Source organism: Coregonus lavaretus, assembly GCF_964263955.1.
Source record: "Coregonus lavaretus genome assembly, chromosome: 20".
In the NCBI taxonomy this organism is placed as follows: domain Eukaryota; kingdom Metazoa; phylum Chordata; class Actinopteri; order Salmoniformes; family Salmonidae; genus Coregonus; species Coregonus lavaretus.
The window spans coordinates 42,928,342-42,943,572 of record NC_140007.1 but is presented as its reverse complement, the minus strand read 5'-3'; the positions used below and the strand labels follow the sequence as shown (position 1 = coordinate 42,943,572).

The following is a 15,231-nucleotide window of genomic DNA, read 5'->3' as shown; positions in this document are numbered from 1 at the left end:
CTCCAAGGTAAACAATGATGAGAGCAGCAGGTGAGTCACCAGGTAGGCCAAACACATCCATGAGTGCAGCCAAGACCCAACATCTGCTCCTGTGAAGGACTTGCTGGACCCCTCCACACTCCCAGGACAACCAGTTACCCAGACTTACCAGATATGTTCTATAATATTGTAACGGGCTGCAGCAGTATCACAGACTGTCAAACTCAACATTTCTTGTTCAGTGGGAACCCCACTTTGAATCCAGTTTTTAAACTGTGTCTTACATTTTTCATTTCACATTTAATCACTCTTAGTTGATAGTTTGGTTTACTGACCAAAATGACAAGGAATCCAGTCAATAGTCAGAGAGAGAAGGTCCATCTGCCTTTAGTTGAGGACAATCAGAAGTGTCCATCATGTGCCAGAGCATCAGCAGAGCATCCCAAACTCATCCCTAAATCTGACCCCTCCCTCCGGTGTAAGGTGACAGGACTACTCATGTTGCTAGCTTATTGAATGGATGATACTTAAAATGTAACTCTTGCAATTGCCATGAATAAAAGCATATGCCCATAGGTGATAACACGTCAAAACCAAACATTGAAATAAACATTTGTTTAGTAAAACAAACAGCTTGTGTAAAAAGAAAACTATACGTTTAATACCATGTTACATGACCCTACTACATGAGAAGTTTCATCATTTTATACAGATTGGTGTGGCCCAGTCTGAAAACCACTCACTTGTATTGTAATCCCTCTTTTTATAGGAGCAGATCATACTGATGTTAGGTGAGGAAATCACTCGCCTGTCAGTTTGAAGAGGTGAAGAAAGACCAAGAGATCTCTGAACTTCAGGAGAAGCTGACAGAACTGACCATTTATCATAATGAGGATGTGGCCAGAGGTCAGGGAGGAAGTAGGAACTCCTCTGCACTGTATATTTCAGACTTCTGTGAGAGTATTGTAGCTCATACATGTACTGAACAACAAGTTGTGACCTTTGTTCATTTGATACGGTTTGATGTGTATAAAGCCATATACTGATTACCACAGCAGTGCTCTAACTTTAACAGTACCATCTATCCCTCTGCTTTGAACCAGAAAGGTTGACTAACATTTAAACTAAAACAAAATTAAAAAGAAAGTAAAAACTTCAGGTTACAGGACTCTTCAAACTAAAACTGATACCGGAACCAACAGAGCACAACACACATCTAGAATTAAATATAAAAACCTGTCAAACTAAAATAAAATGAATAAAAATACAAAATTGTATAAAAATAATATTGGTCATCTCACATACTTTTCTGTGTGTTTCTTTGTATTGAAGGAGGAGTTGATAGTGCATCTGTCAGAGGAGGTCAGGAATCTGAGGGAGGTGGAGAAGGAGGTCCAGGAGAAGAGCCAGCAGATAACCAGGCTAGAAGAGGAGCTCCACAGGCTGAGAGAGGCCAGCCCTGGGTGGGGTCCTGAACATGGAGGGTTCGGAGCCCTGTTGGACAGAGAAGCAACTCACTCAGAGACAGAACACCAAGACATAGAGCATGAGGTTGACCCTTAGTTAACACTGTCAGAGTTAGGAATGAATCATTTGTTAACATTTGAAATTGACATAAAGACTACACGTAATGTTACCATCTGGTATAAGACCTAAAACTGATCTAATCTTGCATGGTGGCCTTGTCTGAGTCTTGGAACATGGCCTCAAACACAGCTCTTCAGATATACAGAGAATGCTGTGGACAGTGAGGAGGAAGACAACAGAGTATCACTTACTGAACAGATGAGAGAAGTGGAGAGAACCAATGAACAACTGATGAGGGACTTAGACGAGGCCAGGAAGAATCATGTGATCTCTTCTGGTGTGTAGGAGAGGAGATACAATATCAAACACAGCTTTAGAGCCTAAACTGTGGGAGGATGAGCCCCCAATCCCAAATCTCCCCCTTGCCCCTTTCCCCTTAACCCCTATGTACTCTGAGAACTGAAAGGTTTGGATAGGTGTGAACAATCCTGTCAATAAAAGGTGACACTCTTATTGTATGTTATCCCAATCAATACTGTATTTGTACTCTGCAGGTACAGTGAGTTCCTTGTGTAGAACTCTGTCCATAAGGAAAGGAGAGCAGAACACTGCTAAAGGCCAGCAGGATGAGTTGAGACGGCAGCTGAAGAACCGGTTGGTCCAGCTACAGTTCATGTCCAGGAAGGTACAGTATGAACAGAAGGATCTTGCATTGAGGGGGTAGATTTGTAGATGAGGCTATATGTGTGATTCAGACTTGGGTCAAATACAGTGGGGAGAACAAGTATTTGATACACTGCCGATTTTGCAGGTTTTCCTACTTACAAAGCATGTAGAGGTCTGTCATTTTTATCATAGGTACACTTCAACTGTGAGAGACGCAATCTAAAACAAAAATCCAGAAAATCCCATTGTATGATTTTTAAGTAATTCATTTGCATTTTATTGCATGACATAAGTATTTGATCACCTACCAACCAGTAAGAATTCCAGCTCTCACAGACTTGTTAGTTTTTCTTTAAGAAGCCCTCCTGTTCTCCACTCATTACCTGTATTAACTGCACCTGTTTGAACTCGTTACCTGTATAAAAGACACCTGTCCACACACTCAATCAAACAGACTCCAACCTCTCCACAATGGCCAAGACCAGAGAGCTGTGTAAGGACATCAGGGATACAATTGTAGACCTGCACAAGGCTGGGACAATAGGCAAGCAGCTTGGTGAGAAGGCAACAACTGTAGCTGCAATTATTAGAAAATGGAAGAAGTTCAAGATGACGGTCAATCACCCTCGGTCTGGGGCTCCATGCAAGGTCTCACCTCGTGGGGCATCAATGATCATGAGGATGGTGAGGGATCAGCCCAGAACTACACGGCAGGACCTGGTCAATGACCTGAAGAGAGCTGGGACCACAGTCTCAAAGAAAACCATTAGTAATACACTACGCCGTCATGGATTAAAATCCTGCAGCGCACGCAAGGTCCCCCTGCTCAAGCCAGTGCATGTCCAGGCCCGTCTGAAGTTTGCCAATGACCATCTGGATGATCCAGAGGAGGAATGGGAGAAGGTCATGTGGTCTGATGAGACAAAAATATAGCTTTTTGGTCTAATCTCCACTCGCCGTGTTTGGAGGAAGAAGAAGGATGAGTACAACCCCAAGAACACCATCCCAACCATGAAGCATGGAGGTGGAAACATCATTCTTTGGGGATGCTATTCTGCAAAGGGGACAGGACGACTGCACCGTATTGAGGGGAGGATGGATGTGGCCATGTATCGCGAGATCTTGGCCAACAACCTCCTTCCCTCAGTAAGCGCATTGAAGATGGGTCGTGACTGGGTCTTCCAGCATGACAATGACCCGAAACACACAGCCAGGGCAACTAAGGAGTGGCTCCGTAAGAAGCATCTCAAGGTCCTGGAGTGGCCTAGCCAGTCTCTAGACCTGAACCCAATAGAAAATCTTTGGAGGGAGCTGAAAGTCCGTATTGCCCAGCGACACCCCCAAAACCTGAAGGATCTGGAGAAGGTCTGTATGGAGGAGTGGGCCAAAATCCCTGCTGCAGTGTGTGCAAACCTGGTCAAGACCTACAGGAAACATATGATCTCTGTAATTGAAAACAAAGGTTTCTGTACCAAATATTAAGTTCTGCTTTTCTGATGTATCAAATACTTATGTCATGTAATAAAATGCAAATTAATTACTTAAAAATCATACAATGTGATTTTCTGGATTTTTGTTTTAGATTCCGTCTCTCACAGTTGAAGTGTACCTATGATAAAAATTACAGACCTCTACATGATTTGTAAGTAGGAAAACCTGCAAAATCGGCAGTGTATCAAATACTTGTTCTCCCCACTGTATGTATTTCAAATAATTTAAATACTTCAGGTGCTCATGATTTAGCTTAACCGGCAGACAGAGTTTGCACTTTTGGGACTATTTAGTTGTTTCCATTGTTCCTAGATCAAGCACATCTAAAGTCCTTTAAAATACACTGAATGTGACTTCTCTTTAACCTGCCTTTATTTTCAGTTCACCTGTTAACGTGACGGTATGAGGACCTCATGGTGATGCTGGAGGAGGAGAATGAACCCTGAGGCAGGTTGGGACACAGCTTTCCTGTTACTTCATCAGATAACTTTGTTTATACGCTACACTTCCTCTTAAAGAGACAAAGTTAGAAAGCCTGACTCACGGTTAGAAAGCCTCAGTACTTGTGTGTCTGTGTAATGTCCACTAGAATAGAATACAGCATATCTACCGTGTGCTGTTGGAAACATGATGTGTTTGTGACTGAAAGTAGGGATGTGGGTTGGTTTCCCACGGGGGGCCAGTATGATTTTTTTCTTTTTTTAAACATGTATGCATTCACTAACCGTAAGTCGCTCTGGATAAGAGCGTCTGCTAAATGACGTAAATGTAAGAAAATAGGCTAGTACAAGTGCATTGATTATGTCGAGGAATGCTTCAATGAGAAACCTCAAAGATTGGCAAGTAATACAAAAGAAAGGGTGTAGATCACAGGTGGTTGGTGGCACCTTAATTGGGGAGGATGGACTCATGGTAACGGCTGGAGTGGAATAGGCTGGAGTGTAATAGGTGGAATGGTGTCAAATACATCAAACGTGGTTTCCATGTGTTTAATGCCATTTGTTTCGCTACGTTCCAGCCGTTATTATGAGCCGTCCTCCCCTCAGCAGCCCCCCCTGGTGTAGATACTGTATCTCCAGGAACACAGGTCTGACTTTAACTCTGCGTTGTGAAGGGAATCATTCAGTGATCATCATCAAATGTGATTTGATCGTTAGACTTTGTAGATGTATGGAGGTTCTGAATCCCTGCTTCCCCAGGAACAGTAGCTAATGGGGATTATAATAAACGTAACTTCAATGAGAGATCCTGAAAGTGGTTGAGTCAAGTGAAGCGAGTCATAACAATCTTCCAACTTATCCTTTATTCTGGCTGATGCCATAGAAGGCTTGCTACAGGTCCAATCATATTATTTTCCAGAGCCACATGAGGATTGTCACAAATATAATAATATTATCGGTTGACTCTGTCCATGTCCATTTCACAATATCAGCACGTGCTAGAATATAATATATCTGTTTTGATGAGTCTGCACACTAGTGAGTCCATTGTAACAAAATACATGTTTATTATTTAGAAAGAGCATACATCCGGTCAATGGCTAGGTTGTACTGCCCTCTAGTGCCCTCTAGTGTCTGTAACATTAACATATATCAACTAAGTCTAATGTCAATCCAATATCAATCCAAGGTATTTCTCATTGATCGCTGAGTCTGTGATCCTCCAGGTTATAGTCCAGCTGCAGGAGGAAGTGTCCCAGAGGAAACAGGGAGCAGCTGAGGTTAAATGTCAGACGAAGCAGCTCAGCCAGGCGCAGAAGGTGGAGAGAGAAGCCCAGAGGAGCCGCAGGAGAGAGGTCCAGGGGCCTCATGTACAAAAACTTGCGTTGAATTCATACTAAAACATTGCGTACGGACAAAGCCATAAATGTGCGTACGCACCAAAAAAATCTGATGTATGAATCTCTGCGTACGCAGCATTCCACATACATTCTCTTTGTACATCCCAATCAACGCGAAATTGAGCGCACATGCACGAGCACCACACCACACCCTGTCTCCTCCCTCAATTAAATCAATTTAAATATGGTAATTAGTCCAATTTGGCAAAAGAAACCTGCAAGAACATGGCTAAAGCAAGCAAGAAACGAAATTTAACTGAAAACGAATTAGAGGTTCTACTATCAGAGGTAGAAACAAGAAAAAATATTTTATTTGGAAATCTGTCCTCTGGAATTAATAACAAAAGAAAGAAAAAAGAGTGGGCGAGTTTGTCTGATGCTGTCAACGCGGTGGGATCTGAGAGTCGCACCGTAAATGAACTGAAGAAGAAATGGTCAGACATAAAGGTGGAAGTTAAGCGGAGAACTGCTGCGCACCGACAAAGTGTGGGCAGAACAGGCGGTGGTACAGGGACCGATGAACTTGCACCCTTTGATCAGAGAGTTGCCTCTATTGTAGGAGACACGTTAATCTCTGGAATCGTATCCGCTGATGTAGGAGACTCGGATATACTACAGGACTGCCAGCAAGGTGACTCAGATTTATTTCCTTAACTTTGATATACCTAGCCAGCCACCGTTTAATTTTAAAATGCATGCAATATAGCAAAAGGTACACCAGAGATTTCACGTATCCACTGCTTTTATTGCAAATGCGTGTACCCATTAATAAGGAACAGACTCAAATTACTGTTAAGATGTGCCTGTGTTTAATTGGACTTAGGAACCGCAGGAACGTCCACTGGCACGCACTCAGAGTCCGCACCACCTGAGCAGCCAGAGCCCATTCAGTCCAGCGTCTCCCGTGTCTCTAATGTTCCCCCCTGTGCTGAAGCCCATCCATCTGGCCGTGTCTTGACGCATGCTGTTCTGGAGTCACAACAACAAATTGTTAGGGCCATTGAAGAAATGAACAGTCACCTTAAAAATGTCACTGACGCACTCACAGAAATAAGCCATTCATTAAAAGAATTGGTCAAAAAATGAACTTTGTGTCTGAGTACCATTTATATTGTCGCAATTACACGTTGACAGGCCTGAATGGCTTGTTGATTGTGCTGCACATATACTGGTCCTGGGTCAGGGTCATCTGGCGGTGCCCCCACCTCACCAAGGGGTATGCCATGCCTGTGCGCGACATTGTGCAGCACTCCACAGGCCAGTATGATGCGGCAAACCTTGTCAGGGCGGTATAACAGCATCCCCCCGGTCCTGTCAAGGCAGCGCCACCGACATTTCAGCTGCCCAATCGCCCGCTCCACAACTGACCAAGTGCGGGAATGGGCATCATTGTATCTGCGCTCTCGGTCAGTTTGTGGGTTGGTGAGGGGGGTTAACAGCCACGTCTTTAGTGGATAACCACTGTCTCCTGATGGGCAGTAATAATAATTACAGACACAAACATTTTACTTTTAGATAGAACCATACATTTAAATGCATAACTTACCAAGTAGCCACCCATCGCGCACCCTGCCAGCTTGTAGTCTCATCCCAACCATGCTGTTTGTAAGGATATATGAATCATGGGTTGACCCAGGCCACCTTGCCACAATATTTGTTAGGCGCATTTGTGCATCACATATAATCTGCACATTTATTGAATGGAAATGTTTCCGATTCACATATGCAAATTCGTCTTCAGATGGCGCCTTTATAGCAATATGTGTGCAGTCGATCGCTCCGATTACATTAGGAAAACCGGCTATCGCTGCAAATTGCGCTTTGATGTTTGGCTGGTCACCTGCATCGTATGGGAACGTTATATACCTGGTAGACAAGCGGATGATGCCGTCCCATACAGGTGGCATTGCACGGCTCAAACACGACTGGCTTATTCCTGAGCGGTCTGCCAGTTCTCTTTGGAAAGAACCGGTTGCTAGGAAACCAAGTGTAGTAAGCACCTGTAAAGGAACGGGTAATGCGTGGCTCCTCACTGTCTCTCTTTCCAAATTCGGACCCAACTCAGCGCAGAGCTCCAAGAGTATAGCCCTTGGAAATCTGAAACGGCTGATGAGCCAGTCATCGTCGTGGGCCAGAAAATCACCGTGGTCCCTAAAAACTTGTTCTCTCCGGATTTGTCCATTGAAAATGTCTTCTAATAAAGCCAAAGCTGCCATTGCTAGACGGGTTGTATCAATTTTCACATCCTTTATATATGTTCTTACTTAATTGCATAATTAATAGAATATTCTAATAAGACTCGTGTGACAATAATATGGCAAATCATTTATCAATTACAAATTATAAGCAATATCTGGCAGGTGCGATAGAACAGTTCGTAGTGTAATGTTTGCCACTTCACTTTATTGCCTCTATGAGTCGCCAACGGACAAACATCACAAAAATGTCCGTACGCCAGGCCTGAAGTTTACGTGGAAGAACGCACATTCTTACGTTAATTTCACTGTTAGTACATCTGACCGTGAACATGAAAGCTGGAGTACGCCGTGTTTTCGTGCGTACGCAAGATTGATACATGAGGCCCCAGGTCTGCTAGTGGCCCTGGAGTCGATACAGACCAGGGTATGACTGACCTCTCTCCTCATTCATAGTCATCTGGAGTACAGACCAGGGTATGACTGACCTCTCTCCTCATTCATAGTCATCTGGAGTACAGACCAGGGTATGACTGACCTCTCTCCTCATTCATAGTCATCCTTATCATGCTGTCACCGTATGCAATGATGTAGTCACAAATGATGTAGTCACCATTGATGTAGTCACCAGTGATGTAGTCACCCGTGATGAAGTCACCAGTGATGAAGTCACCAATGATGTAGTCACCAGTGATGTATTCACAAATGATGTGGTCACCAATGATGTAGTCACCAATGATGTAGTGACCAATGATATAGTCACCAGTGATGTATTCACAAATGATGTAGTCACCAATGATGTATTCACAAATGATGTAGTCACCAGTGATGTATTCACAAATGATGTAGTCACCAATGATGTAGTCACCAGTGATGTATTCACAAATGATGTAGTCACCAATGATGTATTCACAAATTATGTAGTCACCAGTGATATAGTCACCAATGTGGTCACCAATGATGTAGTCACCAATGATGTAGTCACCAATGATGTGGTCACCACTGATGTAGTGATCAATGATTTGGTGACCAAAGATGTAGTGACCAATGATGTAGTCACCAATGATGTAGTAACCAATGATGTGGTGACCAATTATGTAGTGACCAATGATGTAGTCACCAATGTTGTAGTCACCAATGATGTAGTCACCAGTGATGTATTCACAAATGATGTAGTCACCAATGATGTATTCACAAATTATGTAGTCACCAGTGATATAGTCACCAATGTGGTCACCAATGATGTAGTCACCAATGATGTAGTCACCAATGATGTGGTCACCACTGATGTAGTGATCAATGATTTGGTGACCAAAGATGTAGTGACCAATGATGTAGTCACCAATGATGTAGTAACCAATGATGTGGTGACCAATTATGTAGTGACCAATGATGTAGTCACCAATGTTGTAGTCACCACGATGAAGTCACCAGTGATTAATCAGACAAGTGTGTGACAGACCTCTCTCCTCATTCATAGTCATCTGGAGTACAGACCAGGGTATGACTGACCTCTCTCCTCATTCATAGTCATCCTTATCATGCTGTCACCGTATGCAATTATGTAGTCACCAGTGATGTAGTCACCAATGATGTAGGCACCAATGATGTAGTAACCAATGATGTAGTCTAGTTGACGAACCCTACCCTAGAGGCACCAAACATCACATTTAAGAACATTTTGAAGATTGTTACACAAATAAGGTGCAAGAACTAAAAGCGGATTTACCTAACTGCGTAGAGACCAAAGGAATTTCCAGCGTTAACCATCCCTGAGATCGGGTGTGGTAACTCGTATGTCTAAAGTTTAGCAAAGATGTTAGGTACAGTGTGACTTTTTGTAAAAGGGCTTTATAAATGAAAACATAGCAATGTATCAACCTACGTGACATCAGAGGGCCAACCAACATTCTGAGAGAATGCAGTGATGAGTACTAATTACTAACACAAAGATGGCCGCCGGTCCACCCACCGTCAAATGTCAACTTAAACGGTCATGTCTATTCTATGATCTATATTTCTATGATTTCAATAGGTTTCCTATGGAGGATTGACAGTGTAATGTAAACAGATATTCCCATTCAAATCAACATTCACTGATGTGTGGACCTCCCACCATCTTTGTGGTACCATTTGAAAGTTGACATTTCAGTTGTATTCCCATTTTAGTATATTTATTAGCCAAAACATTCTACTCACCTTGTATTCAAGAGCATGTTATGTCTCAACCGTTGACGGGCACAACACAAAAACCTCATGACCTTAAATAGGCCTTTTTAGATAGACATTTAAGGTTTTTAAAAATGTGTTTATTAGTAAACTATTTTTTCTTCCAAACAATTATAAAATAGTTTGAAACCCCTGTTTGTCAGCTTTTAAATGATATCAATCTCAACCGTTTATCTTTTCCAGTGATGAAGACATGGATGTCTCATGGTTTGTTGGGGTACGCAAAATAGGTCAGCACTATCTCTTGAATGTTTTGGCATTCAGGTCCAAAAAGTCACTTTCTGAGTACTTCTACAATGGGCAAATATGTATGGAAGGTTTTGTTTAAATCAAAAGGGGTGCTGTCAAAAAGTGAATGAATTCAAATGGATTTACCATTAAGCCAGCCTGTAATTATATTGTCAACCAAAATCTGGTTGTCAGAACTTAATCTATAGATTGCTATCTGAGCATTGATACTGCTTTGTGACATATAATATCATCGATATCCCAATTATCTTTTAAAGAAGAAAGAAAACCTAAAGCAATTCAAGAAAGTCTAGTACACAAACGATGACCTACTCAGTCCAAGCTGTGCAGTTCACACCATGTTGTGAGTAAAAACCATGCTGACACTCCTCACAAATGGTATCTGTTGTCTTTGTTCCTGTAAGGTGAGAACAAACAGTGTTTTCATGTTCAAAAGTTAACCATTTTGGTGCTGGACAAGTCAAAATCACCTGAGGTAAACACTAAGCTATCTAGAGCCCATGCTATATTCAATTATCAGAATTCTGATGTCCTGTACGATATTTAGCCTCTACTTCATACTTACCAGGTGCAGTAGTGCTCTGGCCCGGTGAACATTGTGTATGTTCCACTGCAAAGCTACACTCTGAGTTGGATGAGTAGCTTCTACAGTAGTATCCATCTAGAACGTCGCAGACTGTGTTACTTGTTGTTGTGCACTCTGTCTGAGTGAAAAGGCCCTGTCCTGGAAAATATCAGGGTTGATTCATTTCAGTCAGAGGACTACTTGTGAGAAGAAGGCACCTCATACCCTTTTCACACTATTGTGGTGACCTGAAACGTACGACACTGGCTTAGATATTACATTTTTTACACTGTACTTTCCAATTGGTGGATGCAGAACCCAGCCAGTGCAATACAACTCAGCTCCGCAGTGAAAAGGGTATGATGTGCACAGCTAAAAGGAAAGGTGGGAAGGTTTGGAAGAAAATGAAATGTACCTGGGTCACAGGGAGTGCAGGGAAAGCACTTGTTTAGACCATTGGCCTCGTTCATGAAGGTTCCTCTGATACAGGGTATGCAAGATGTGCTGGACTCCAATGTACAATCTCTGCGGACCACCGAACATAATCATAGAAAATACAACTTATTAAAACGTATTGAGACATTTACATTTACATTTACGTCATTTAGCAGACGCTCTTATCCAGAGCGACTTACAAATTAGACGTTACATGAGACGTTACATATTTTCTTTAAAAAGGTATATGTTCCACTTTTAACATTATATTCACTATCTCCAGAACCATACCAGTATGTAAAAGATAGAAGAACAGGTCCTAAGAAAACGACACCCTATGATGTCACCGGGAGTCATAAAAAAAATGTAAACGCAATGATGCAGAGCTGTGTTCCATGAAACATGCCTCTCATTTACAGCATGAGACTTTATATAGGCCTACTGAAATACTGTATTGTGTGAGATTGTAGGCTACCTGTGGAAATGTGCCTCCCCCTTGTTTACTGTTAACGTATTTCCCGTACCCATTGTGTGCAATTGTAAAAAATAAAATAATCTAAAAGATAATGTATTAATTTACATTACCTTTATTACACATTGGGCAGCACTGCCTATCATTAGTTTTGTATTCTGCTGGACCACAATCATTTCCAAATACAAGCACATTATGAAAACCTGAAACGACAAAAGATTAATAGGCTAAGTGGAAGTCTGTAAAGCTCTGTTCACATTGGCAGTTTGAAGTGACTCAGATTCTATTTTTTGGCATTTCCAAATAGAATCTGTTCTTTTTCCCGCAGTCTAAACAGCCAAAAAGCATATGGTATCGGATATTTCAAGCCACAAATCTGTGACTTGTGTCTGACTGTTCAAATCTGATTTATTTCAAGTTGTTTTTAGACTGTTATTTGGCATATCTTGTTGCTTGCTAGCTACTCTGTTGACAGTTTGACAAGAACATGTGGTATCTAATTAGCTTATTAATTGTTTAGAAACAAATTAGTGAATGTACAAGAAAGCTAAACAGGTACCTAGCTAGCTAGTTTTGGCTAGCCAAAAAGGACTTGTTTTGAAAGTTGGATAATATTATACTTTGAGCCTTTAAAAGTGTTTTTACAATGATTTTGAACATTCAAAGCAACTGGGAAACTTCCATGGCAGGCATTGTTGTCACCTTAGGTTGATACATAACTTCTGAGTGATGGGAAGCACAAGCACCACCACCAATCAGCCGACACCACTACGCACACCAAAGAAATAAGAATGAAGTGAAGGGAGTTGGAAGCTCTAACCCTGGAAGTTGACTGGTAAACGTATGGGTACACTTGCAATGGCTGCCTGGTATTGTGATGAAATAATTTCCATGGCATTTTGGAATGTTTTATCAACTGATGCTGGATTGCCATGGTAATGTAGATCGTTAATTCAAATGACGCTAACTGATGTGGCTTATGCAATAGAACGTATTTCTTTGCAAAATGGCTGACATTCCACCCATTATGCACTCATTGACTTGAACGAAAACGCACTTTCTATTCGTTCTTATTTCTATGGCGCACACACCCACCTGTCATTACTACGATAACTAGCGTAGCCATGTCGGCAAATGACAGCTTTCTGACTCTGACACACATCCATCGTTTAGTCATTTGTAACTTGCTGTTTGGACAGTCAAGTGTTCCAAAATGTCATCGTCATGCCCTTGACAATGGCATAAGAGTTGACAATAGCACAAACAGGAACTTATCATTTAAACGGTCGTTATAACAAACTTTCCCCCACTAATAAGTGGAAATCTACTGGACAACATCGATCTAGACGTCGAGTCAAGAGTGTTACTACACTAAAGGTCCAAGCTGCATCCACCCTTGACCTGAAAAGAGCGACCTTGTAACCTAACAACCTCAGGTGAGTATACAAGTCCGTCATACAATTTTAATTTAATCAACATTGGGGATTTTGGTAGTAATTTTATGGCTCAGTCATTATCAGCTTGAAACTTCTGAATGTGCGCACGACTTCCAGTGCTCCACCACAACCGTATTTTAATCTAATCAATCTAGTCTAGCTAATGTAAAATATATTGTGGTAGCTACACATGCCAACCATTTTTAGGGCAAACCTGGTGCTGCTACTGCTAGGCAAGTAACGTTAAGGGTTCAACACCAAGGATGAAAACATAATCTTTGCATTCAACATATTTGGCAACAAGCATGCACATGGTTGTGGTGGTTGCGAAGTTAGTTGCTAATACTGTACAGTAGCTTGCTAAAGTTAGCTGATCCCATTTGGGGGTAGGTAGAATCGCCGATTTGATAGTTGGACTAACGTTATTTGATTTTCATTAGGACAGTAACGTTAGCTAGTTAGACACAGTTCGCTAACTTACCAAGGGGTGATACTGTTCAGACGGAAGGCATACCATTTTCACTTCCTGACTTCGCTAATACTACAACGTTAGTAGCTAGCTACAGTTCGCTGATTACATTTGGGGGGTAGCTAGCTAGAATAGCCAATTTGATAGTTGGACTAACGTTATTTGATACGCTCTCTACATTGACAATAGATTAAACGTTACAGATCATTACAAAATAAGTGTTTAAATACTAATGTTATACAACAATGCTTTCTAACACTTATTTTTTAATGATCTGTAACGCAAAGCATGCTAAATATATTCACATGCGTGCCGCACATAGTCTAGTTTCAGTGTAATATCATCTGCTGGCAGGAAAAGCGCGCCGCTCTCGTGGTTTTGGCATGAAGCAGCAGAATGTAATCGGTAGCGGGTAGGAAAGACGTTTCAACTTGTGATATCTACCAGTAAATGCTAACTAAGGCAACAATGGGTATGCAAACCAGGTATTGAAAAAGTTTGGTTAGAAGTCTTGTTTAGTAGGCTACTTGTGATGTTTAATTCAGTCATCATGCACTGTTTGCATCAGGGGTGTAGGCATGAGTGGGCCTAGGTGGACACAGGTCCACCCACTGAGGAGCCAGGCCCACCCAATCAGATAGAGCAAAAACTAAAAAATAATACATTTGAGTGAAAATCTGAATATAGGAAAAAAAAAAAAAATATAATAATAATAATAATATATATATACATACATATACAGTGAGGGGAAAAAAGTATTTGATCCCCTGCTGATTTTGTACGTTTGCCCACTGACAAAGAAATGATCAGTCTATAATTTTAATGGTAGGTTTATTTGAACAGTGAGAGACAGAATAACAACAAAAAAATCCAGAAAACGCATGTCAAAATTGTTATAAATTGATTTGCATTTTAATGACGGAAATAAGTATTTGACCCCCTCTCAATCAGAAAGATTTCTGGCTCCCAGGTGTATTTTATACAGGTAACGAGCTGAGATTAGGAGAACACTCTTAAAGGGAGTGCTCCTAATCTCAGCTTGTTACCTGTATAAAAGACACCTGTCCACAGAAGCAATCAATCAATCAGATTCCAAACTCTCCTCCATGGCCAAGACCAAAGAGCTCTCCAAGGATGTCAGGGACAAGATTGTAGACCTACACAAGGCTGGAATGGGCTACAAGACCATCGACAAGCAGCTTGGTGAGAAGGTGACAACAGTTGGTGCGATTATTCGCAAATGGAAGAAACACAAAAGAACTGTCAATCTCCCTCGGCCTGGGGCTCCATCTAAGATCTCACCTCGTGGAGTTGCAATGATCATGAGAATGGTGAGGAATCAGCCCAGAACTACACGGGAGGATCTTGTCAATGATCTCAAGGCAGCTGGGACCATAGTCACCAAGAAAACAATTGGTAACACACTACGCCATGAAGGACTGAAATCCTGCAGCGCCCGCAAGGTCCCTCTGCTCAAGAAAGCACATATACAGGCCCGTCTGAAGTTTGCCAATGAACATCTGAATGATTCAGAGGAGAACTGGGTGAAAGTGTTGTGGTCAGATGAGACCAAAATGGAGCTCTTTGGCATCAACTCAACTCGCCGTGTTTGGAGGAGGAGGAATGCTGCCTATGACCCCAAGAACACCATCCCCACCTTCAAACATGGAGGTGGAAA

At 41.8% G+C, this 15,231-nt stretch overlaps 2 protein-coding genes across 1 annotated transcript; both read right to left on the bottom strand.

Moving 5' to 3' along the window:
• LOC311148022 (tumor necrosis factor receptor superfamily member 14-like) overlaps positions 1-15,231 on the bottom strand; it is a 216,709-nt gene that overhangs the window by 113,772 nt on the left and 87,706 nt on the right.
• LOC311147570 (tumor necrosis factor receptor superfamily member 14-like) lies at positions 10,068-12,774 on the bottom strand (the record flags this gene model as incomplete). Its single annotated transcript, XM_084184319.1, has 5 exons — positions 10,068-10,573; positions 10,742-10,900; positions 11,157-11,264; positions 11,762-11,851; positions 12,744-12,774. The coding sequence occupies 5 exons, from the start codon at positions 12,772-12,774 to the stop codon at positions 10,485-10,487; spliced, it is 477 nt and encodes a 158-aa protein (XP_084040445.1). The 3' UTR covers positions 10,068-10,484.